Source organism: Stegodyphus dumicola, chromosome 5, assembly GCF_044657685.1.
Source record: "Stegodyphus dumicola isolate Sdum_Otavi_A_Nest chromosome 5, ASM4465768v1".
Classification (NCBI taxonomy): Eukaryota; Metazoa; Arthropoda; class Arachnida; order Araneae; family Eresidae; genus Stegodyphus; species Stegodyphus dumicola.
The window spans coordinates 221,867,981-221,895,840 of NC_140772.1; the positions used below are offsets into that span (position 1 = coordinate 221,867,981).

The 27,860-nt window shown below is 32.7% G+C and overlaps 1 protein-coding gene across 10 annotated transcripts in view; it reads left to right on the forward strand.

Moving 5' to 3' along the window:
* LOC118181547 (uncharacterized) overlaps positions 1–27,860 on the forward strand; it is a 422,387-nt gene that overhangs the window by 361,604 nt on the left and 32,923 nt on the right. For all 10 annotated transcript variants that reach the window (XM_085817685.1, XM_085817689.1, XM_085817683.1 and 7 more), the window contains 2 exons: positions 23,079–24,244; positions 27,298–27,419. In XM_085817685.1, coding sequence (XP_085673811.1) covers positions 23,956–24,244; positions 27,298–27,419 — 411 coding nt within the window. In that variant the 5' untranslated portion in view covers positions 23,079–23,955. The remainder of the gene's footprint in view (positions 1–23,078; positions 24,245–27,297; positions 27,420–27,860) is intronic.

Genomic DNA, 27,860 nt, shown 5'->3' on the forward strand with positions numbered 1-27,860 from the left:
TTTATTCCTCTAACCGACAAGACCGTATATATACGGCCTAGAATATTTCTGTGATATCTATAAGAACATATACGTACGGGCGTATCAAAATATGTCAAAGAAATTAAGGTAATTTATCAAAAGTACACAAATCTAGGTATTTGCCAGGAGAATTTTTACATCAAAATCAAGAAAATAATTTTTTCTCATAAGAGTTTTAGGAAATTTGGGCTTTCTGAGAAAAAATCCTATTATAATCCTGGAACTAGTATAACAAGTGTAACTAGTAATAATGAATCCAGTGTTTCTTAAAGGCTGCCCACCATTAACCGAGTGATAAGATTGCTGAGCGTTAATAGCTCAACCCAGACTCAAATCCGCCAAACAGTTTGGCTGTTGATAGTTTCCATGGCTCTCCAGATGTGTAACATGAATACAAACCACTTTCCTTTAAAAGGTCTCCACGAATTCATCCCTTCCGCGAGACAGATAATTCTTCTGGTCTGTGTCTGAATCAACAAACTCAAAACATCTGGCGTCATGACGGACACTATAAATAGACTCCCAAGTGAATTCTTTTTGCTTCAAATTTCCTTTCTGAAATAAAACTTTCAAGAAATTAGCAACATTCCACCTGTGATTTCTGGTAAGACCTTCGCATATGGATCCAGTAGGATCAAGCCAGCCGCCCAACCGAGTTAGCGAAGTTGACTGCCATTCCGAAGAGCCGGCTTCGAACCCGAAGAAGGTGTGGATGTTTGTAAATGTATAGTGCCTGTGCGGCATGGAGGCACTCTAAATTGGCTGCGATCCAAACGTTCTCTCGAGAGGTTGGTGGTAGGGGAAGACGGCTGGGAGACCCTCGGACCTGTTCCCCGGGTTGCTTTCCTTCAAAACTGGGGCAGAACTGAAAGTCGGTCTGTCACCAACATGGTGCTCAAAGCTCTAGCCAATGCCAGACATAATCTAGTACTCACTGCCATGACAATAATTCCTGCACTTGTTCTGATTCACACAAGTAAGATTACTAACAACAACAATTATCATGCCTATTCCGTAATAAGGAGTCTAATGCATATAAAAAATGAGAAATATTATTTTTTAATAAGTTTGAAAAGCATTTAGGGCTCTCTCTCTCTCTATATATATACAGTCTTTATATATTTTTATTACTAACTGCTTTTCTATTTTATCAAATTTATTAAGCACTTCTATAGGATATTTAATAAAATAAGTGGATTTCACGTTTTAATAAAATGCAAGGGTATTTAACTCAAGGGGAAATATTTGTTACAACCTAGCCAGCAAGCGATCCAGAAAAACAATTGCAGAGCTATACCTTGAACACCAGGTTTTATTAAATGAGTATGCAAATCTCCACATGGTATTGATTTGCAGTGAAACAGTATCATAACAAATATCTTTCTATTACCTAGTTCGTAACTACTTACCTTATAAATGTTTCAGGAATTAAACAGAAGTCTGCATATTTAAGTAAAAGTTTTGTTTATTTCATAAATTTTATATTTTATATTTTTAATTACATTTCAAACTTTTTAAACTCTAACTGTAAACTGTTCGATATGTAATCTGCGCTTGCGCTTTCAAGCTGCAATTTTTTTAGTGCCTATTTTATATTTGGAACTTTGTGCTAATGAAGCTAATTTTAACAATACAGTTTGCGCTTAAATTAGTAATACTGGTTATTAATCCAAAAGGGCTTTGTTTCTGAGGGACAATTGTTTTCGTTTTGCAACTTTACATAGAATCAATCTGAATGTCCCTTTCACTTTTCAAACTGTTGCCACCAAATATTATCGCCCTGTATTATATTTGAAGAAATTAAATAATAAAGAACCTGCATAAATGTATATATGTTTCTCGGATTGTGATAAAACAACGGTACCTAGAGCCATCCAATTTTGAATAACGCAATCCTCCAACCAAATTTTGGCATCGGGAAGTCCAAATTTGGAATTGAAATTTTTTTATTATCTATGTCATAGTCTGCAAAACTTTAACGAATTTTTTATTAACAAACTCAACGATTTAAAAGCCAGCAATGGCAACACTCTACGGGGAAAAAAACTTTTTATCTCTAGTACACGAGAGTGCGTATCGAAAAATCTAAAGATATACCCATTTTTAAATTATTTGGGGATATTGCTATTGAACTGAATTTTATGGTTTACAGCGAAGAACATGATATTTAATAAATAAAGGTAACACACAAAATGTTTAAAAAAACGCCCCTTTGGACGTGTTTTAAAATCTGAAACCTTTCAGAGTTTTCCTTTACATAAAATTTAAAGTGGTTTAAATTTTTCCGATTTTTTCCCAATTATCATCATTCACACATTATCTTACAAAATTACTTCGACAGCATCATCTTCATTCATTAAAATCTAATGAATCGCTTATCATGAAACTTGCATTTTCCTTGTGGCCTTCATTATCGCTTTAGAAAGGAGTTTCACTTCATTCACCTTTTACATTAATAAAACTACTAAAATATCAAGTCTAAGTCTCTAAATCTGTTTCTCTGATCATTCAGCCAATCTTTTTTTTACAAAATCACTTTCGCCTGAAGGGCAATCATTGCCTTCTTACCATTATCGAAATCTAGAAAATGACGAGAGAATTTTTTAAGCCTTTCCTAATTAATTGGAGAGTTTCTTTCTGATTTATATGCCTGCATATTAGATCGCAAAAATGCTCCAAAAGCCTCACGTGCGCTCTCGAGATTTGCCCACAAATGAACAACCTCCCAATATTAATTCGGCACATGTTATTAAGGGGAATTGTTCAGAACTTGCTTTTCAATGGATTTCGTCGAGTGGCCTCGCTTAATGAGCGGGCACGTAGGGGTTAGACCAGCCGAAATAATGAACCACTCAATGCGGTCATGCGGCACACTGATAATTGCCGGTGGTAGATTCTTCCAGAAGTGAGCGCCATCTGTGAAAGAGCATGGAACAATCCATATGTCTGTCAAAAATGAGTAAAAGTTTCTTCCAGTTACTTCATAGATCAAACTGAAGCAGTATCAGAAATGCAGAAAGGTAAAGCTAGGTTATTATAGCTTTTAAACCTATTTTGGATTTTAGAAAACATTAAATAATTTAATATATGCTATTAGCATATACATTTGAAATTTAAATAACTGTAATTATAAATGTTCTAGCCAGCAAGCCCATCAGATGAGCGAGCTGCGGCCAAAGGAAAATTTATAAGTTCTACTCCTATGTACACATGAAAAGAAAATGCATAAAAACATTTCAATATGAATGAAATCAGTTCCTTCTAAGCAACAACCTATTCGTAAAAGAAACTGAAAACTAAAACATAAAACCTCTGACAGCTTTCAGATTTTACATTACGCCCAAAGGGACTTTTTTTAACCTTTTGTGTGTTACCTTTATTTATTAAATGTTCTTTGCACTTAAACCATAAAATTCAACAGCAATATCGCAAAATAATTTTAAAATAAGCATATCTTTTGAATTTCCGATACACAGTCTAGCACGCTGGATAGAAAAATGTTCTTTTTTTCAGTAAAGTTTTGCAATTGCTGACTTTCAAATCGCTGAGTTTGTTAATCAAAAATTCGTTGAAGTGTTACAAAATATGAAATCGAAAATAAAACAAATTTCCAATTCCAAATTAGGAGTTCCAGATGTCTATATTCGATGCAAGATTACGTTATTTAAAATTGGATGGCTCTAGGTACCGTTGTTTTATCACAATGCGAGAAACATCGATACATTTATGCAGATTCTTCGTTATTTAATTTCTTTAAATATAACACAGGGCGATAATATTTATTGGCAACAATTTGAAAAGTGAACCGACATTTATAGTGAACCAATACAAAATACCAAAACGAAATTAAAAGCCCTTCTGGGCTGACACCATTTGGGCTAATAATGTTTTGTTGCCAAAAAAGGAAACAAAAACTTCGGACACTTCAGGTTAATACGTATACTTATGACGTCATGATTTAAATTTTATATAACAACTTTTGCGCAAGATGAATAAAAGAGTTGGCGTAACAATAAAATACCGTGTCACTTTGAAACAAAAACGTTGCCAACAGCAGCTACTTATTTAAAATGCTGACATTAACGAAACAGTTCCGACATACAGTGACGTCATATGCAGTCGTGTACTTTCTTCAACGTCAGAACAAGACATTATATAATAATAGCGTATTTAATGTTTGGCAGTGCTATTTTTATTTCATATTTTGTAAAACTTTGAAATTTTTGATTAACAAACTCTGCGATTTGAAATCGAGCAGTGGCAATACTTTCGAAATAAAGTATTTTTATCTCCAGCGACTAGCGATACTGTTGCCACTCGGAAGAATGATTGCAAAAGATCAGTGTTTTCAGAGTTTTTAATTAATATCTCGCCTGATTAAAGCTGTACGAAGACAAGAATGGTCGAAATGGCTTCCCTCGAATTTTTGGAATTAGGGGTAACCTTTTTCGAAACCCAACTTTCTGCCGTTCCGGAGGAGATAATGCCACAAATAAACAAACAAAAAGATAGACGCGCACAGATTTTTAGCAGTATAGAATACTCATAGTTTACTTTATGGAAAACGATATACAGCATTGACTTCCAAGTTGTGCTTCTCGCAGCCTTAAGGGCTCCGCGTACTTTTCCAATGGATCCCAGGACTGCTCCAGGAAAAATGCAACGTTCTTACAGATTTCTCATCTCACAACGGACTAAAATTATCGATTCAAAATCAAAGTCTACAGGAGTACGGTCTGCATTTACAAACTGAATTCAGCATCTTATTGAAGAAAGAAAAATTAATATTGTTGCCTTTCTCAATTATAGGTCTCTTTTTAAAGATGATGCTATGCCTATACAGGTACTAAAACGAAATACAAAAGCCCTTCAAATGTAGAACTAGACATTTTCATGCAGTTATGATCAACTCAAACCAAACTAAGACTACTGCGAAAAATAAATGTAACATCTTAAACTTAATCGTTGACTTTTATACATTATTTCGTGTTATGATTTAATTTAGGGCTATTGCTGCACTCGGTGTTCTTACATTTTTAACTTTTATACATTATTTCATATTATGACTTCATTTAGTCCCACTGTGGCAACTTACAGTGCATTCTAGTTGCATCGCAAATTTTGTAAATTTAAACTGAATCTATCTTCTGTAATGAATAATAAAAATTTCCAATAACATTTCATTTATTTGAAGTTAAATAGGATCTAATTAAATCGGAGGAAATAAGTTTATTATAAGGAACTCTTTTTTGCCACTTTCACTAATAACATAAAGTTTGCTGTAACACAAATGGTTTGATTTTTTTTTTTTTTAACATTGAAAACTCTTTTATAGATAGCCAACATTTGATGATCATATGCATTTGCTGTAGTTGAGAAACAATTCAGATATTATGCTAAATTTCCGAGTTTTTTAAATGTAATTCCATTGTATGATTGCGCAATTGTTTAGATATCTCTTCACTCTGCATTCCTTCCCGCAACCATTCTTCGTCCTTCTCCTTGCATAGGCTTATTATTGTAAAGTCATTATCTTATTTGAAGCAAACGACGTGAAAAATGTGCAATTTTGTAGCCGGGACTCGAACCTTGGACCTCTCAAATACTCGTCGAGATGCTTTCAATTACACCACGAAGATATGCGAAAGGGAAGGAGAAACGTACCTTATATATTTACTCCGTATAAACTTTATAAAACATAAAGTATACCTGAAAGGCTTTAAATCATATTTCAAAGAAAATATCTAATTTGACCGCTCTCGAATCCATTTGAACGATACATGTGCGTACGGGAAGATTAGAGGACTCTTTTTTACAAAACGGACTGTCAAAAAGATTAAAAATGGATTTAAAAGATTTTCTCATGACGTCTGTACATATATACGTACGCATGTATGTATCTCGTATAATTTAAAAACGAGTAGCTGCAAAACGTTGAAATTTTGTATGTAGGACTACTATAACATATAATAGTTGTGGAACTCCCGTTTCCTTTTCAATCCGGCTGCACCAAAAGTGCATATATATATATTGCCAGTCTGTTACTCGGCTGGATGAAGACGTCGCCATTTATTTGATTTTGAAACTGTTAGTACGATAGTGAATTGCGTCATTTTGTGCACCAACTTCAGTGTGTTTTTCACCAGTGTGATCGAAAGTAAACTTAACAGCTTTTTTAACCGAAAATTTTGTCTTCCAGCCGGCTGGCCGAACGAATTGCTTGTTTTTGCATAGAAACTCTAATTTTAATTGTAAAAGTTGTTTTTAACTGTTTTTAACTTTATCTGATGCTTTAGTTTTTTTTTTTTTTTTTTTTTTTTTTTTTTTTAGTCCAAAGGGATTTGAATCCCGAAGGACTATTAGTTTCGTTTTGGCATTTTGCGTCGGACTCATAAATGTCGGTTCACTTTTCAAACTGTTGCCACAAAATGTTAGAGTCCTGCATTATATTTGAAGAAATTAAATAATGAAAAATCTGCATAAATGTATGTATATTTCACGTATTGTGATAAAACAACGGTACATAGAGTCATCGAATTTTGAATAACGTAATCCTCCAACGAATATGAGCATGTGGAAGACCAAATTTGAAATTTGAAATTTGTTTTATGATTGATTTCCTATTTTTTAAAACTTTGACGAATTTTTGATTAACAAACTCAAGGATTTCAAAGCGAGCAATGGCAACGTTGTGCAGAAAAAACATTTTTATCTCCAGCGCGTGAGTCTCTGTATCGGAAATTCTAAAGATATGCTCGTTTTAAAACTATTTTGCGATATTGCTGTTGCACTGGATCTTATGGTTTAAATGCGAGGAACATGATATTTAATAAAGAAAGGTAACACACAAAATGTTAAAAAACGCCCCTTTGGACGTAATTTAAAATCTGAAACGCCCCTTTGGACGTAATTTAAAATCTGAAACATTTCAGGTTTTTTTTTTTTTTTTTTTTTTTTTTTTACAATTTTTAGTCAAGATTGAATTTTTATATACCTTTGCGGTTAATATTCCATAATCGGGGTGAGTGCCAAAATTGGCGAGAGTTTTTTATTTGGCGCGAGTTTGATTTGGTTGTGGTTTACGGCTGTATGTTTTCTTGTGGCAAACCTAGAGCTTTATTTCGGTAATTGTAAGAGTGTGAATTTAGTGTAGCCAGAAGATTTTTTTTAATTTAATTTTTGAAATATTGTGTTTGTTTTTAAACGTTTTAACTGTTTAATATTACATATATATATATATATATATATATAATTTATAATAAGAAATCTTTCCATATATCATCTCTAAGGAACAGAAACTGAATTTAAAACCATGAAAGAAAAAATATTTTTAGAAGGTAAATAGCATTTTAAACAGTAACTTCAACTTCTTGTTTAAAAATCGGCTAAGAAAAATCTTTAATCGCAAAAATCTAAAGCCAAAAGTAAATTTTAAATATTGAATTATATAGAATATATTGCTTGCTTATATATATATATATATATATTGCCCGCTTATAAATATATATATACATATATTGTCGGCTTTTATATATATATATATATTGCCCGCTTATAAATATATATATACATATATTGTCCGCTTTTATATATATATATATATTGCCCGCTTATAAATATATATATATATATATATATATATATTATCCGCATATATATATATATATGTTTAATATTATTATTTGTATAAGTATTTGCAGAAGGTTAAGCTGTTGTTGGTGGGACAATGTTGGATTTCAGATGACGTGAAGTTATGAATGTTTTAATTTAATTTTATTTAGTTAATTATTTTCTTAGTATAGAACATATTTCTTGCACGTGGCAATCGAAAGATGTGGAAGATTTAAAGTTTTAAACGAAAGTTGTTTAGTGTGTTGAATTCCACGACGTTGTTTTATCATTTAATCAATTTCATTTATATTCTGTTTGCACATAATAATCGCTGTTCACCACTATAAACAAACATTTGCTATTCTGTTTACGTTTAAAATAACTCATTTCGCAGTGCTCTAATCTGATAAGTGTATATATTTATTTACTCAATAATTATTTAATTGTTCATTGTACTATTTGATAATGAATTACATAGATAGGACTATGTTTTCTACTTGCAAAGCTATTGGACTTACTCATCTAGTATTTTACTCATCTAGTATTTATCATCTCATTTTACTATTCTGTTTAAATAAAATAACGGCGTTTCACTGCTGCAAAGCTTAAAAGTTACTATTTTGTTTACGTTTAAATTACTATTTTGTTTACGTTTAAAATCACATCTTAGTGCTTTCATTGCCGCTTAAAAAATTCGCCAAATTTTGAAGGCCAGAATATTTTGGCGCCAACTTACCCCGCTTATGGAATATTAGCCACGTTTGCCGTGCCGCGAAGTGAGATCTAAATTGATTGAATTGAAAATACATCTGTAATAAAATTTGAAGTAATACGTTTAAATGAAGTGCATCAAGATATGTGTATAATTTAATAGGCTGTACAAGGTAGTGATGTGGTGTACACATCAGGTATTTACATAAGAATTTCCATCTATAATGGTAATTGTGCTTTTTACACTGATTAAATTATGTACCTTTTAGTGGCATGCATTTCACATTTATTAACTCTTGTAAAAATGTTTTATTTGGCTGATTATATTTGTGAAGCTGATATACTCATGCTTATACGTGCCATGATTTTGCGATCTCATATGGCCATCTGTAATATGTTTTTTATGAATATCGCTCACGGAGTAATGTGTTTTCATCAACCTTAAACAAGTAGAATAACAAACAGATCTGCATGAAATCTCGAATTTTACTATGGCAGAATATCATGTATTTTGGTCAGGTAAACAGGCAGTAGGGTATTATAGGTAATGAGGTAAACAAGTTTCTGTACTAATATATGGGTTACAACAGATAATCTATTATTTTGTTTGCACCAGGATGATATCACTGCACTGATAAAAAGGTGATTTGGGAAACTGCAGCTGCGTAGGAGTGTCTATACAGTTCAGTAGATAGGAAAGAGAGGCTGACTCACTCATGTTCCTCCCTTTTCGGATGTTATTACCATTTATTCATGATAAATTAATTCATATTATTGCATATCTGTATGTGATAAATAGGTTTAGGTACTGTAACCCCTATCCCAGCACACTTTCTTTTAAAAAAGTTTCACAAAAATATTTCTTTATACATTACAACTTTAATATCAAGTCTTAAAAATACATTCAGTACAGAAAGTTTACAAATAAAGAATTTAAGCAAATTTAATCAGAAAATGGAAATTGCATATTTAATGTCTAGAGAACGGACGAAATAGTCCCAAATTTCACAGCGCAGACTAAATGTCTTTGCACAAAATAGAATTCGAAGGAGCTAATTATGAGCAGGCGTACGAGTTCTTTAACTTCATTTTGAAGTAAATATTTGTTACGAAATACCCAGCTGCGGTAAGATAGCTTCCCCGCAAGTGGGGGTTAGGTTTGCCAGAAAGTGGCAAGGAAAGGCAGGGTTGCCATATTTGGCGCGAGATCACCCATTTGGTGAAAAATAGATGATATGGCATAGATAGAGCGAGAACATTCTAGAAGGAATTCTTACCAGTTTCCCGGAATGTTCGCGAAGGACAGATCATAAGCTGTAGAAACCCTGCCTGCACACGAAGCAGGAGTATCTTGGAGAGTATCGTATCATATGTTGAGTTCAAAAATAATGTTTTCAGTTCAGTGATTCGCTTGAGAGCAACCGAACCCAGACGGGAGCTGCCCTTTAGTGCCTTGCTGTGAAGCTGTCTTCACTGCTGTAACTTGAAAGTTGTGTTGTTGACTGTTTCAGCGTGTTCATCGCAGTTTTTCGACAACTGTAATCGTGTCTTTGGAACTTTCCTGTGTAATACTGGCGAATAAATTGTGTTTTGATTCTTCATCAAGTGTTGTTATTAATCACTCCAAACCCAGGAACCTATAGAAAGCTACCAACATCTTTGGCGCAAAATTTCCTTACATTCAAACAGCAAAAAATTTCGACCTTTAGTCTACGCAGTCTCTTTGAAAGCCTTATGTTCAATAACAAACTACAGGTTAGAATATTATAAGCAAAACATTTATGCCGCTTTAGCCAAAAATGGATCCTTGGGGAAATATTTTAATCTATTGGTAAATGGAATCCAACATTTTAAAGTGAATAAGTAAAGTTATCTTTGATCAGTTGGTCGAACCTCTTTTTAAAATAAAGCCCATGTCTACGACATATATATAGGTAAGTTATAAGAAAATACGATAGCTCCTTTAAAAATAATTGGCAACCTCAAAATTAACGATTCTAGATTTGGTGCTCTTCCCTAAATTCATCAGTTTTCCCAAATTTGAGATTCTTCTAGGTTATGTAACAAAAGATTAACCAATCATAATTTGTCTCTACAATTACATCAGACTTAGTATAACTACTCTTGGCACAAAAAACTACGTTATTCTTATCCTGGCTTCCGTCACGCCAACATCGACGCTGCTTTACTTCGTCCCAAATGCCCAAGTCATTTCTTTAAAAAATCAATGTACATAGCAATTTATCCTATTTAATTATGATTTAATAAGTGTTTGCCAAATTAATTAGGTATGTATGAAAATAAAGATTGGTGATTTATAGGAAGCCAAGTCGTTATCTTCATCCGTATGCCTTAAGCAAAATCCATGACGGATATTGAAAGCTGTTAAGAGTTACAGTCTTCTACGCATTAAAAATATGACATACTTCTAAATTTTACTTTTTTATATAAGCCTGATTAAATAAAAATTTTTATATGGTTTTTGTTTCATTTGTTTTATTTAATGTCGCTTAGCTACTTCCATTTCTCAGATTAAACGACGACGATTTTTATAGGAAAGGATACCAACACTCTTGATTAATAACCGTTGCCGCATGTCTGTTAGATAAGATTTACTGTATGAAATCATGTTCCTACTTAGAGCTTGCATTGGATCATTTTTGGACACCTTATTAAAGGTCCTAGATACGATGGGATTAAGGAGCTTTAATACACTGGCTCCAAGATGCCTAGAAAGCTTCTGTAGATCGTAAGAATTCCTATATAAAAATATCTGAAACGTTCCCAGAAATATTCTGTTTTTATTTGTCCGTACCACGGATTTATCCTCGGCTTAGCAATAAAAGCCTATTCTTCTGCGTTTTCACCATCAAAAGTGTCCTAAAAGTGTTTCTTTTTGTGTTTATCTTAGTAATCGATGCGGATATTTCCAGGGTAAAGAAATTAAAAATTAAATATAATAATAGATAAAATGCAGATTTTTTTCATATTTTTGTAATTTATCATGCTTATGAATAATGATAATAATGACGATAACTATAAATATGGAATTAAATTGAAATATTTTTGGTACGTATTGAACAATGAAGTTCCTAGACAACTATATTAATAATTGCTGTAACAATTCTTGATAGTTGACTATATTATTCTTACCTTCTGAAATCATTTCTAGTTATCCAGTTGTTGTAATAGGGTTACTGAAATCAAGTTTGGTCGTAAATTCATATTACGAAACAAGAAACAGATCTTATTCATAGAAAATTCAAAAACCTATTCTTTCGAACGTTATACGTTACTAGCTGACAAGACCGTCAGATAAGCGGGCTTTTCAAGCAAAAAACCGATTCGCAAATAAATGTTTTGGTACCAAATTAGCCTTTCCAGAATTTTTAATTTATATCTCGCAACAGCCCACAATAATCAAAAATTAATATTTCGCCCAACCCGCAGAACCAATACGTAAATAAAATTTTTGTTGCCAATACAGCGTTTTCAGAGTTTCTAAATAACATCTCGGATCATTAAAATCTTACAAAAATAAGAATGATCGAAATAGCTTCCCACAAATTTTTTTAATTCGGGGTCTCTCGAAACTAAACTCCCTGACGTTCCTGTTTACGTGATTATGGCAAAGCATCGCGGATTATCTGCCTAAGGGAAAGAATGCCTTCGTGGAGGATTTTGTAAAGGAAACTGGCTTGTATACACGTTACGTATCAGAAAAACAAAGAAAACGCCCATGCAGCCAACCCGTCAATGGGAATTCGAACCTTGAACCGAACTATCAGTGTTCAGTTACTTTATCGCTCGGCCGCTGGTGGACCACGTCTTTCTGGAAAAGATTATGTTACAAACAAAAGAACTCAGATGTGTATACCACATAACTTCCTTGTATTGAATATTAAATTATACGCATTTTTTCTTGCATTTCATTTAGTCTTATTGGATTGAATTAAATCTACTTCGTCGATAGCGCATAAACCACAATAGAACAAATGCATTCTTTAAATATCACTATATTTGTTTACCATAGCGACACTCTGGCGCTAGGTTCACATAACAGCGTTATATTTCGTTCATATTATAACTCAGAATGCACCAAAGTTATATCATTTGAAGAATTATCTAATCGTTGCCACATGTTCTATTCAACTATTATAATAAATCTAGAACGATGTATAAGAAAGTTAATCAAACAAAACGAAAAAGAAACAATTTTTCACAGGCGATTCAATATTTCTCATTCAATTAATTCAGTTCTCACTTCGCGACAAGGCAAAAATACATAAAAACTCAAAATATCTATATTAAAAATTATGAAGTAAATCGTAAACACATTTTTCCTCGAAAAAATTCCAGATAGGATTGAACATGATTTAATTCGCATTAATAAATGAAGGCGTTACCTTTGTTGTTGTGAAGCTTAGTCTCTCTAGATTGGCAACCAATCTACTATTCTGCTGTTTCAATGTAAACAAACATATCCGCCATGTTATTTAAAAATTAGGCTTAACCGCACTTAAACAGCTTTTAAATTGTTGATAATTCTACAACTATTGCTTGCAGATTTTCTAAAGGCATAAAAACCTTAACCGGAAGATAAGAACAACATAATTCAGTCATTTTTAAAGCAAAAAATGCACAATTTACAAACATATAAGAGTAAAGAAACTGAGATTACTGAGTCGTGTAACAGAGTGGATAGATATATATATATAAATATATTTATATACTTTTGGTACGGGCAATTGCAACCAAAATATGAGGTGCACATCTACATGTTATAACAGTCCTATACACAAAATTTCAAAGTTCTGAAGGCTACTCGTTTTTGAGTTATGCGAGATAAATAGGTACATATGTACAAACACCACGAAACTTTCTCTTCTGAATTCATTTTAAAGCAGTTTTATAATTTTTTTGGAGGAAAGGAGGCTTTTATTCTGTCCTTACGTACAGATATCACGCAAAAACATCGTTAAACTGTATTCGATAGCGGTCAAAATGGATATTTTCGTTGAAATATGCTACCTGAAACTTTTGGCGATTACAATACTTCCTTTTTACTTCGTACAAGGAAGTAAAAAGCAGACAAACAAACGCGCACAAATTGTAATAGAGTAACGGGCCACGGTCAAAGCAAAATTTACAAGATCTATTTACACTTGAAAAGAAAATGCACAGAAACATATCAATATGAATGAAATCAGTACATTCTTTCGAAGAAACAGCCAATTCTTAAATCAATTTTTTGTTGCCAAACCAGGAAACAAAAATATTTCATACTTCAGATTTATCCATATTCGTATAATGTCATCCTTTAAATTTAATGTAATATAACAAACTTTTCTCAATATAAATAAAATAATTGAGGTAGCAATAATATATCTTGTCAATTATCGTAACCTGAAACAAAACCATTGCCAACAGCAGCTATTTATTTCAAATGCTGACATTAACGAACAATTTTCGACATACAGCGACTTAAACATCAGAATATGACCTTATATAATAATAATATGTTTAATGTTTGGCAATGCTATTATTAGCCTAAAGGGACGTTAGCCCAGAACCGAAATTGCATTTTGTCTTGAATAACTTAAATGCCTTGCATCACTTTTTAAATTGGTGCCACCAAATATTATCGCCTCGTTAATGAAAAACACGTTAATGAAAATTTTATATCACTGTAGGCATGTTTTTCGCTTTGTGAAAAAATAGCGGTACTTACAGTCATCAAATTGTGAGTAACATAGTCTTCCATCCGAACATGGGTGCCTGGAAGCCCGAATTTGCCATTTGGAATTTTTTTATTGTCTTTTTCATATTTTTTTAACTTTAACGAATTTTTGGTTAACTAACTCAACAATTTCAGAGCGAGCAATGGCAACACTGTAGGAATAAAACATTTTTGTCTCCAATGCGTAAGACTATTTGTCCAAAATTCTCAAGATATGCGGTTTTTAAGCATTTTTAGCCCAAAGTAGCGTTAACCCAAATGCTGTCGAAACGATGTGAGTGTAAATGGAAAAACGCCCGTTTAGGCGTAATATAAAATCTGAAAGCATTCAGATTTTATTCGTTTATTTACATATTTATTTTATTTCATATTTTATAAATTCTACAAAAATTTTATTAACACCTCTACAATTTGAAATCGATCGATGGCAACACTTTTCGGAATAAAGCATTTTTATTTCCTGAGCGCTCGACTGTTGCCACAAACGAAGGAACACAAGAAAGTAATTCAAAAATAGACGCCAATGGTTGCCAGTTTGGCGTCATTGGTGAAACAAATTGGTGATGGCAAATTTGAAATCTTCCAAAAGGTGAGTTTAAGGGAAGAAATTTTCAATTTTTTAGATTTGGGAAGCATTAAAATAATGCAATAATGAAAAAGAAAAAAAAAGTACGAAGGTTAGAAAAAAGTAAAATCTTCACGTCGTGGGCTTATCATGATGACTTAGAATAGAGCAGGCCCTCTAATAATAAAACTATAGTAAAGAAAAATTGCATAATTATAAAAATTATTCTAAAAAATTCTTTAAAACATCCTTCTTTATCCTTTTCTATTTGAGCTTTCAGGTAAAACATTTTATAGGGTTTTATAGACTATAAGATGTATATGCAGCTTTTTTAAGTAGACTGTTAATGAAATTAATTGGAATTTTATTTTCTTGTAAAATTTTAGTGAGAACAATTCTTTATATATATTCTTATCTTCGTGGGAGGAAAAATCAGATGCATGATATATGTGATATTTTGCTAATTTTCTTTCATTTTAAGTTTGATTAATTTCAACCTTTTTTTAAAGTTTTCCACAATTTAATGCAATTATAATTAAAATACGAAGCTACTTAGAAGAATTCTTTAAATTGTTTTCTTTAATATACTCATAATTACCTTCAATTGCTAAGTTTACAGGACCTGATATAATGCTATACTAAACAATATATTATAATGATGAATTTTAATTTCTAAGGATGTTTTAGTTTAATTTGGATAAACTATAAATCATAATAGCACAATTATGTTGGTATCAAATGTCATCGTTTTAATATTATTAGGAAATTAAAATTAAAGAGCTAGTTTTCTATGTAATTTAATCCTCTGAATTAAATGCGCGTAGTTTGCGAGAAATTAACTTGGAATAGATACAAAAGCAGCGACATCTTACAGTGATGAGTGTAGCTGAAAACATACATCCACAGCCATACTGGCACTGACAAGAGGAGATGTATATCACAGTTGCTGTTGATCCTCAAAGGCAGGGCAAGTGGGCAGCGGGAAGTTGTCTGAAACTCTGTAAGGGTGTGTGGAAGAGGAGAGCGAAGAAGGCCTTTCATCGAAATCGTTCCGAGAAATGAATAGATGAGGGTTTGGCTAGAATAACGCGTTTCCCATCTGTGTAACGGTCAGCGCAAAATGCCATTGATATTTTGCACAATCGAAGACGGTTTCATTGATAACAAAGCGAAATATGAATGGCAATTGTGAATCTGACACTTTAAGCAGATGTATTTCGAATATAATATGCGTTGTGATATCATCGAATTCAAACAGCTTAGGACTTCTTTTTTCGTTTCAAAAGGAATAAAATCACCGCAGCAAAACTTAAGATACATACCTAACATTTAAAAAAATTATAATTTTAATCAAGTTTCAAAATGTTCATAGCGGTTGTCACCTAATTATTATAAGCCTTTTATTACGTCACTCATTATCTTTCACTGTGAGTGAAATTTTGTCTCCTATTTTTAACCTACTTCCTGATAAGCTAATGACTTCAAATGTCACGCACTGTTTACCGATGACGATGCAATGTGGTGAAGAGATATTTTTAAAATTCAACTTAGATTTTTCTTTTATTAGTCAGTAGTCACATATTACTGTAATTTCAGTAAATATTCGAGTTCATTTGATTATATTGTTACGTTTTTCCGTTAGTGTAATAGTTTGTGTTGTTTTATTTAGTTATTTATTTATTCGTTTAATCTTTTGGGGTAATAGATTTAGTTCATTTGTGGGTAATTACATTTCTGTTTACATGCGTCATATATAAGTTTTTTTTTCTTATACGTAATTGTAGATCTCTGACCAAAAAAGGGTTTAAATTTTAAAAACAGCTGAAGTGGAATGTGAGATTATGGGTAAATATCTTCCAGATTGGCATTTAAGAAATCTGGCCATTGAGTTTACGATATTTGTGAATTTCTCGCCAAATCGGCGACTTTCTGAAAGATTCGGAAAACCCATTTTCGAAGATCTAACGACCAATGCTTCTCTAAGCCACTATATAAATATGGTTCCGGGGAGTCGGTGTCACTTCACTGACAGTCACTTAACAAGACACTCAACTAACACAGCATTTAAACGATACATATAATGCGGGACGTGTGTACGTGTAATCCGTGACGTTTAAATGCCAACACAGGCATTTAGCTGCCGGCATTTACTTAGCTTATTTACAGTATTTATCATATTGTCAAAAATTTGTCAGCGATCAACCTACTTCTTTATAAACTATGGAGTTTAAATTGTGGTTTGGTTTGGTTTGGTTTGGTTTATTAGATTACGGCAAAGCACTCGAGGGCTATCTGCGTTAAGGGAGGGATGCCTTCGTACCTTTTAAGGGAAACTGGCTCGTATACACGTTACACATGGGGAAAACCACGAAAATACCCATGCAGCCAGCCCGTTCGCGGGATTCAAACCTCGGACCGAACTACCAGTGTTCAGCGACGTTACCGCTCGGCCGCTGGTGGGCCTTGTGTTTAAATTGTGTGCACACAGTGTTTGTGAATGACGCTGCAATGGGGATAAAACGCTTTTTTTTTTTTTTTTTTTTTTTTTTTTCAAAATTCGATTTAAATTTTTAATTAAATATTTAAACGATTTTTGCACATATCTTCGATTAACGAACAAATTAAAATTCACCTTATTCACCTCAATAAAAACCTCATGGTGTTTGTCACAATGGTCAAACCTTCAAGTCGATTTTTAAAATATATGCTGATAAATTATGAAGCCAAAATTTTACACACACATGTACATCGTGGGTGATAATACAATGTATCGAAGCATTTTTTTTTAAATACGATTTAGAGATTTTTGAAATTTAGTGTTAAAACAATTTTTCGCATATACCTGCATTTAATGAGAAAACTAAAACTCTTACCATTTGATTGTTTCACCAGCGAATTGAGTGAAATAAAATCTTTTAAATGAAGTTCTTTTCTTGTGATAATTTTAATTTATCTTCTGATATTTTGGCGACTTCGCTGTATTTTTAGACTACTTCATTTAAGAGAATTCTTGGAAGTAAAAGCATGATTACTCATTGTTGAAAATCAATATTTCAAATGAGTTATTTGATTGATAACATCATTGAGACTATAAAGATCAAAATAAAAAATATTTAAAAAAAAACGTTTTTTAAAATAAGCTTTTATTTAAAACTTGGTTTAAATTTATTTAAACTTGGTTGGTGAGGTTTATGCATTTATTTTTAATTAGTAGTTGATTTTAAGATTTAGTACTTTCCTATCACTCTGTTTTCACTCGCGTGTTTCATGCCAGAAAGCGTAGGACCAAAAGAGGCGTATGATGTTATTTCCCGTTAACCTTATAGAGTCATTAGGTTAATTGGAAGCAGAAAGGATGAAAAATATGCAACCGCCTTCGCCGGGAATCGAACCACGGACCTCTGAAATACCGGCTCAGTGTGCAGAACCACTACACCACGAAGGATCGCTAGGAAAGTGGGAGAAATACCTTATAACCTAGCTAACTTCCCTTCAAATTGACGATTAATCCGTATGTTATTTATCGCATGAGATATCCATTAATTCAGTTCCTATAAAATGATTCCCATTCTCATGTGCTGTAAATTGACTATTATTCCTGATGTCCCTTTACTTTTAGGATATTCTGCACTTTAATTCATATCAAATTATTGCCGTTTTCTACATATGCTAAAGCCTTTTCTGGGCTAAAATTCAAAACGAGATTCTTTAACCTCATTTTAAAATTTCATGCTGACTCCGATTCTTTACTTGGCGTTTTAATATTTTCATTTTCATAAAACGTTGAGCGTATAAACTCTTTCCCCGATAAATCTCGTTTCAAATGAAAAATGTTGGGCCGAGGGCATTCGATTAGATCACGCAACCAACCGTCGCTCAGGTGAAACTACCCTAGCCTCTTCATCAATATCCAAAACTAGATGAGAGTAGCTTGACCTCAACTTGACCGTCTTCTCATCCCCAGTCGCATTATGTAAAGTATCCCATTACGTAATCGTCATATAATCATCCCATTATTTAAGGAATTTTCTCCCTCCTTTCCGGATAACGTAGTTCCTCGTGGTGTAACTGGAAGCACGTACGGCACGTAATCGGGAAGTCCAGAGTTCTAATACCGGCGAGGACATGGCATATTTTTCACGTTCCTGACATCGATAAACCTAAAGCCTCTACAACGGACAGTAACCAAATACCTTTAAATGCAATTGCAATTTCTGTTAAAAATATTTCTTTCTTTACAAAATATGGTGTATTTAAATTCATGAAGATTCAATGAAGATCAGTTTTTGAAAATTTATTTCTTTGCGTATTAATTAATGCTTAAAACATTTATTGTCAGATTCAATGCGCATTTCAGTTTCTAACATTGCATTATAAAGTATTTTCTCCCACCTTTCTGCATGCTTTCGTGGTGTAACGGTCAGCATACTCGGAGCGTACTCGAGAACTCCAGGTTCTAGTTCCGACGATGGCCTTGCTCACTCTTTATGTCTCTAGCAGTAAACTAACCTAATCACTCTACAACAGCATTGTCTAAAAATCAAAAAACCTTCTCGCCACATCAACATATGAATTGTCAAAAGTTTTACAAGGTTATACCCAAATACATGTTGTACTAAAGAACTTTTGCTTAAAATTGCATTGTGAGATTCCACTGAATACTGAAATGGTTACAAAAATTTTCTACTCTTTCGCATACCAAATATAAGTATTTTCATAAAAATAAAGTCTAAATTGACGAAAACAAAACTGTAAAATATATACTTACCTATACATATACTACACAGTATTCCCATACAAACTATATTGGTAAGGAGAAGAGGAATCAATAGTAGTAATCAGATATCTTCAGGAATAACTGCCTGTTATTTTTAAATACATCATTGCTGTCTCATATTGTCTTATATATTAAATCGTGTAAAAACGCGTGTCCCCAAGCCTCGCCGATATTAAGTAAATACCACGTTCTAAAAATTAGATCCTTTTAAAGTATAACTTAGTTTGTGCTCACATGGTCTAAATCAGAGGTTTTCAAACGTTTCAAATTTTGTACGATATAAAAAGGAATCAAAAACATACATATCATCATAAAAGCATTTCCCCGATTAAAAATCAGTGCATCCTAAACGGAGTGTTTATAATTAAAGAATAAAACATTTTGTAACCGTTCTTCTGTAAATACAAACGCCGGCTAGCTTTAAAAGTATTTATTATTAGAAGAAAGGCACACTTACATAGTGAATGTACTTCAGAATAAAACCTACACTAAAACGAAACACCTAACATTTAAAATGAACGTTATAATTAAGGAGACATAATAACGGATATCCTATCCCCATCACAGCTAGAGGTCGACTGACTGTAAGTTGTTCTCGTTGCCACTCGTTGTTGTTCGATAAACTAGTTCGGTTTCATCCAAATAATTCTGTTACAATAGTTACAACATTTATTCAATATTCAAAAGAATTCAAGGGAAACAAATAAAACATAAACAAAAGGATTCGAAGTCAACACGTTATAAATCATCCAGTTTGGAATTCAGCAGGGAGGAGAGAAAGCAAAATCATCCCTGTCTGACAATCGAAACTAATAAACTCTAATCAACAGTAGCAATGAATCTATTCAAAGTGTTATTTAAATATGCATTCAGTTTTCTAATAGAAGCGATAGTTTAATTTAGTATGCACATGAAAACATTTTAGAATAACAAGTTAGCGAAAGTTTAAAAGCATGAGAATCGGAACTAATAAATTCTAATCAATAATATCAGTGAACTCTATAAATCTGCTTTCAATAAGGAATTTACATTTGTTTTAAAAGGCAGTTTATAACAAATAATCGGTTTAAAGAGAATTTTAAATTCAGATAATCTAAAAAACCTTATCTTTGTGTTCCTTTGACTGTAGTTCACTTTGTTGCATTCTATGGGCTAGCACCAGGACACCATTTTGATATCAACAGTCGGTTTCGAAAATTATTATATCCAGCAGTTTACACTTGAAAAGAGATTGCACCGATTTCCAGCAACCAAAACTTAAACTCGGAAGTTAGGGCTTTTTAAAACTAAACCGAAATTATCAACATTTCGTTTAACACCATTTTGTGAACAGGGTTTGTTTGTGTAATTGATAAACATTTCATTGGGAGCTATTTTGTAAACAGAAATTCTCAACATTTTCCTGGGAGCTGTTTGTAAGCAGATATTCTCAACATTTCCTTGGAAGCTATTTTGCAAAAGAAAATTTTCAACATTTTTTGGGCGCCATTTTGTAATCGATCTTCTATAAACAAACGCCGGCTAGTTCTAAAAGTATTTATTAACAGAGCACAGGAACAGTTACAAAGAAAATATGCATCAGAACAGAACGTACACTAAAACGGAACACCTAACATTTAGAATTAACATGTAAAGTTAACCTTAGAATTACGGAGACATAATAATGGATAACTTACCCTCATCGAGCTGAGCTCGACTGGCTGTAAGTTGTTCTCGTTGCCACTTATGTCATCCGATAAACTAGTTCGGTTACATCCAAAACGTTCTGCTATAATTTTAAATTTATATCATTCAATTATATTGAGAAATAAAAGTTTCACATTATAATAAAATGTAAATATACACGCTACAATTTGCCAATCTAAATTCTCATAAAAGTCTACCGTTCATTTCAAAATATTAACTCAGACTCGTAGCTAACATATGGAGGTGTAGCCGCCATCGTAGACGCCAAAAAATATATCTAATTTATGGAGATAAAAATAATGTAAAAAGAGGCGCCACTTTATAATCATTTAAATTGTTTGTGTAAAAGCGGTGCCACTAAAAATAATGGGATATACCATTAGAGGTACACGTAGCGTAGCTTCTCTGCGTGAGCAGTATTCCTACAGAATAACTAGTTTTACAGGAACATTTAGTCAAACATATCTAGCAAGAATCCACTTGATAGCCTTCTTTTTAATTGATGTGGCATTATTGGGTTTTTTCCCTCCCTGCCTTCATCTTCACTATTTTAATTTAATTCTCAAACCTAATTATCATCTTTAAATCATAATTATGACTTCAAATCTAATTATGATCTTTAAAAGAAGAGGAAAATAATAAAAAAATCCTGAAAGCTTTCAGATTTTATATATATATATATTTTAACGTTTTATGTGTTACCTTTATTTATTAAATATCATGTACTTCGCATTTAAACCACATAAAATTCAACTGAACAGCAGTATCAAAAAATATTTAAAAACAACATATGTTTAGAATTTCCGATATACGATCTCGCGCGTTTGAGATAAAAATGTTTTTTCCGTACAGTGCTGCCATTGCTCGCTTTGAAATCGTTGAGTTAGCTAATAAAAAATTCGTTAAAGTTTTACAAAATTTGAAATAGATAATAAAGCAAATTCAAAATTCGGGCTTCCCATATTCGGTTGGAGGACTACGTTATTCAAAATTGGATGGCACTAGGTACCACTGTTTTTTCACAGCGTGAGAAACATTCATGCATTCATGCAGATTCTTCATTATTTAATTTCTTTAAATATAATGCACGGCGATAATATTTGGTAGCTATCTCACTAAATCGGCGAGATAGCGGCAAGCTGACGATGGTTTTGGCAACTAATTTTTTCGCCAAATTTGGCGAGACATGAACAACAAGAGTCGCCAAACCTGGCGACTAGAATATTTTGGTCCAGTTTCTGTATAATTGTAATTGGTACTTTAATTGATTCCTTTAAGTAACTGTAACCGTATACCGCTCTTTTATGCAGCTGTAACATATATGCCTTCCAGTAGTTTCGAAAAATGTATAGCATTCGAAATTACTCGGCATCCGGGAGATAACTATATAACACCAGATAAAGCATCGGTTCTCAGTTTTTAGTTCACAGTTGATTTCGGAGTATAGAGCGCGCGAGGAGTTCCGTGCGAGTTTCGCTCTTTAGATGTGCTTTGCATTTGCGTTGTATTTAACATTCTTAATAGTTTGAAGTGGTAACTACTGATTCTGTTTTGTGATACTGAAAAGAGCTGTACGAGTACGTTTCTGGAAAGTTCCAGAACTATAAAGTGTTTCTTTTCTGAAAATAAATTTTATCAAGCTATCATCGATTTTGTGTGCATTCAATATATTACGAGCCCATCCGCACCCAACAATATAATCAGAGTAAACAATTCAATACTCCAAATTGCAATGCAAAGTTTTATTGCATACATTTATCACAAATATATGGAATGTTACTGTATAATTAGATTGCATAGACAGTGTGCTAATTTTGCATGCTTACAAATTAAGATCAGAATTACACAAGAAGATAGAAATGCTAAAACACTAAAGACACAATAATTGACACAATAATAATAACTAACACAATAATTTGTTGTCGATCTTATACAAATTTATAATTATGATTTTTGTTTCTTTTCAGAAAAAAGGGTATTTTTCTTCTTAATATGGGATCCAGAGCAAAGTGAACAAGAGGGTTTCATTGTTTCCAAGCTCCTTCTATAAATCAAATTCAAGGGAAAATTAACCATTTTTGTAAATGAAATCTACATAGTTCATTTCTAATAGCATAATAAAAGACAGTTAATAAACATCTTTTACACTTTTTCTAACCTTTCCTATAAAATCAAATACAAAGATAACTAGAATTTTTTACATTTTGATCAAATTTATTACTAAATTACGTACGCTCTTTCTAACATTAAAAGATTTTAATGCAACAAGCCTGATTTCTAAATATACGTAGTTCCAATCAATATTAATCTACAACAAGAAATTTCTTATAAACATTTTAAAGAATTAAATAATGCTGTGTAGATAAAATACTAAAAAACTAAAATGTTAATTTCTTCTTAATAGCAATTTTAGTCAGGTAAAACCATTTGAATTATTTTGAGCAACTTACCTTACAGAAATCAATATGCTGAAATATCACACACAGTTAAATAATGAAACTAACCAAATAAATGTAAAATCGACACAGAATATATTGTTCGATTATTATTCAAAAATTAGATCTGTTCTTTATCAGCCATCTAAATCTGACCTCTTCATCAGAAAAGAGTAAACGATAATTCTTTTCTCATTTTTTGTTATCAAAATTAAACGGAAATTATTCTTCTCACTAAAATTGAGACTTCTGCTATTTATTACATAAAGCAACAGATTCTTATTCATACAGGAGTGTACCATGAAATTCAAGCTTCGAAAACATCACGTAAGAGTTAGGAAATTAAACACAGCCTCATAATTTTAATTTTTGTTCAATACATATATAGCAAACTGAATCTTCTGAAACAATGAATGGTAACAGAATTGTTACGACAGACACCGATGCTAGTAAGAAGAAGAAGCATCCGTGCATGGCAAGTACCATGAATGACTATCCAGGTCCAAGATCTGAAACCCTACTTTCTACGAACCCAATGTTGCCCGATAAGGAAAGAGGGAATTTGTGGAGTCCTTGCAGCAACTGTAGCAGCAGTGATGAAAACAATTCCCCCACTGCTATGAACAGCTTTATTTGGGACAAGCCTGCTCTCGAGGATAAGACGGTTGACTTCGGATGGTCATCAACACAAACTAGTGGTAAGTTTAAAAGAAAAGAAGGAAAATAAGACATTTTCAGATTTATCATACACATTTGGCTTAATAGTTCACCATTTTATTCATGAGAATGGAAAAGAATTTTTCAAGCTTTATTACACTTCGTTATTTAATCTATCATTTTCGTCTGTATGTGCATATATTAGAGAATTAGAAGCGTAGTTCATGAAGAACGACATTTCCAGTTTTGTAAATAAAATAATTGCACGCGGCTAAAAATAAGCTGTTTTGTTTTGTTTTTGGTTTAATGTAAATTTTACTATTTCTGATTATATTCTTATACTTCTTTGTTTCTACCTTATCTTCTGGTAAAAAAATGCAGTTAATACAGATGGCTGAACCTTAGAAAATAACTGAATTATGAATTACTATAATAAGCTGCTTCGGATTCTCTTTTCACATATTTCGTAATAATATGATGTACAAAAATTGAACATTATTTTATCAATGCTTAAAAATAGTATTTTTTGTTTTCGGAGTTTCCTTCATCGGTTTCCTTACTACTCAACATGCGCAGAGAGGTATGTGAGAGAGGCAAAATCGCTAAAAACTGCGCAGTACTACTGAGTCAGCAGTGTTCTAGTAGGATTATACAGCTCATGTGAGAGCTATGAAGATGCAAAGTATTGGTATTGTAAGAATCCGCGATATGTCTGTCTCCCATCTTCAGCCCCTGTTTGTCAATGTTGTTTTGACAGTTTTGGGATCCGGACGATACCTGAATAATCAGTGAAACCGGCTCGCATGTCCGAACCCTGTTGTCACCTGTAGATGTTCTAAGTCACCGTCCTGAAAGTGCCAAACTGCGATCCTCATTTATTGAGGATCTTGGTCGACCTTGTCCATATTCTCTCGATATGGATGCAGTGTCCTGAAACTGTTTCCAGAAACTGTAGATGACACTGGACGTTACACTTAGCTGTGTAGCCACCTGCGCTTGTGACTGGTCTGGGTACCGATAGTTCTATACCTCATTCTGTCATCCATACATTGGAGGCTACGCATTTCACCTGATACTTTATAAAATTTACCCAAGTCTTGAAAGAAACATGGAGAATGTCGTGAAAGAGTACGAGCAGATACCAAAAAGAGTACAGATTACCTAAAACCCCTCTTATATTTCCTCCGCAGTCACAGTTCCGCAGATACGTAGGTGTACGCTTACATATTCGTGTCTGAATATTTGCATATTTCTTCGCCGGCATAATTAATAGCTCAATATAACTCGTAAAATAAACATAATTTTCAAATTCTCTTAATTTTACACACATATGTATTTATCGCCAGCATGAGTGCGAGAACACAATTTTTTCACTGTTGGATTTAATCGTCATTCATTTAATTTTCTGACTGTTGGATTTAATCGTCATTTAAGTTTAAATCGTCATCGAATAGTCGCAAGTTTTCCTCCTTCTTTCCGACGACAACGGCAAACGGAAGAGCAAGGTTTCAGCCCCTCTCTTCCCGCGATGGAGTTAGTATCAAAGAAGTGCTATGTAGCTAATGCTTGAAAGATAGGACGAGATGCACAGGACAAATAAAAGATTAATTTTGTGTATTCATGAATTTTGCTGGGATTATTGTTCTGCAAAGTTGGTTAATTCCAGCATAGAAAACTGACGCACGGTATACGTAATTAAGTGGAGTTTGAGTAGCTATGATCCAAAGCTAAAATACAATGACCTATGTAAGAATTCATTACAAAAACTCTATTTTACAAAACTAAGCGACAATTGTGAACTGGAGTGTATCAAAAGTATGAGTATGGAATAATAGTTGATTCCAAAGATGAATGATGAAGGATTACTCTGGAGCATTTTCGAGCACTTGGCTGCGCAGCTGAATAATGGAGTCACTATATCAAGATTTGGTCGGTTATACAATGTTCTTACCCGTTTACATTAATCACGGTTGCTGCACATTCTACTCATAAGTGCTAAATAAACTAGTTTGGTTAGGTAAAGTACGTGTATTTATTTTAAGGACGCTACACCACGAAGAAGTAAGTTAAGTATTTTATTTGTTTCCTTTTCTAGATAAGTCATAACGCAATGTACTTATTTTAGTGTAGGACCAACAGTTATTGGGCGCATGCGACTTTTCTTCTGCGTCTAGAGTGTATTTCGTTTTGAATCAAATAACACCATAACCATGAGCAATTCATTTTGTAGCTTTTTCTTAACGTTTTTAAAATCTTGAAAATTTATCCAGAACTAACACAGAAACTTGACGTAATTTAGTAAATTCATTTTTGAATATCTTCGCAAAGTTTCAGCTAGAAATATGAAACATTTCAAGTTATTGAAGCATTAATATATATTTTACTAATCGAAAAATTTTCTGTATAGATGTAATATAAAAAAACTACATTATGCTTTTACAATACCCTTAAACTCATGGTGATCGAACTGCTTTCACAAAACTCTGCACCTTATTTTTAGAAATGTCACCGTTGGAAATGTAAGTCTTATGACCAGTATTTAAAAAAACTTTTAACTGGAAGTGTATGTCTATGATCAGTATTTAAAAAATCTTTTAACTGGAAGTGTATGTCTATGATCAGTATTTAAGGAATTTTGTAACTGGAAGTAAATTTCTAAGATCAGTATTAAAAAAATCAATGCCTTCAGCCATCTTTTCCGAACAGCCCTGAAAGCAGATTTCCTCGAGAAAGTAGTTTGATTTATATGAAATTTCAAATATAAATACTCGATAACTTAATATTCAAATTTATATATGATTCCATTGCTGAATAGTAAATGAAAACTGTGAAGTGTTTCACAAAATTTACTGCTATTAATAATTAAAACATTTTGGACCATGACATTTTTCTTTGTTTGTCTTGTCTGTTGGAGAGGCTCATGTGTTCGTACTTACGTTTTATTTACAAAAAAAAATTGTTTAAGCAAAACAAATTATTTTCTTTAATTCGTTTTGCTTAAACAAAATTTATTGTTTTATTTACAAAAAAAATTATTTTATTTAAGCAAAACGAATTATTTTCTTTAATGCTTCATTTTTATCATTTATTACAGGGAAAAATTCACGCACAAAAGCTTCAGAGCGATTGTTCAAAGAGAAGCACAAACCAAGCGGTTATGTCAATGTTCAATCTGGGAATACAAAAGATTTTCCTGACAGAATTTCGTCTAAGAGAGTAAGTGGCTGAGTACGAGGATTCTATATATTTATTTAAATTTTTAGTGAGTCGTTAGGCTAATATCAATATATTTTGCTTCAATTTCAATGCAATCTTCTTCAATAATATATCCTTGCCTCACTAATAATATAAAGGAAATCACATACAAATTCTGATAATATGATTCTGAGACTATCATTATTAGGTGAGTTCTTGGCGTATTAACATGTTTATGATTTGGGCAGTTCATAAATACGTAAGCAGGATATCAAATAAATAGATATAATTCACATAGAATTAATAAAGTAATGATTATTCTGGTTTGCAGAGTAACATATATACATAAGCCTTATTCATGGCATCAACTTGTTATGATGTCTGTTCTGACTCGGTTCCGCATGGCAGAAAGACGAATGCGTGCGCCGGTTAGGCTACCTTGCGCAGCAGATCATGACATTA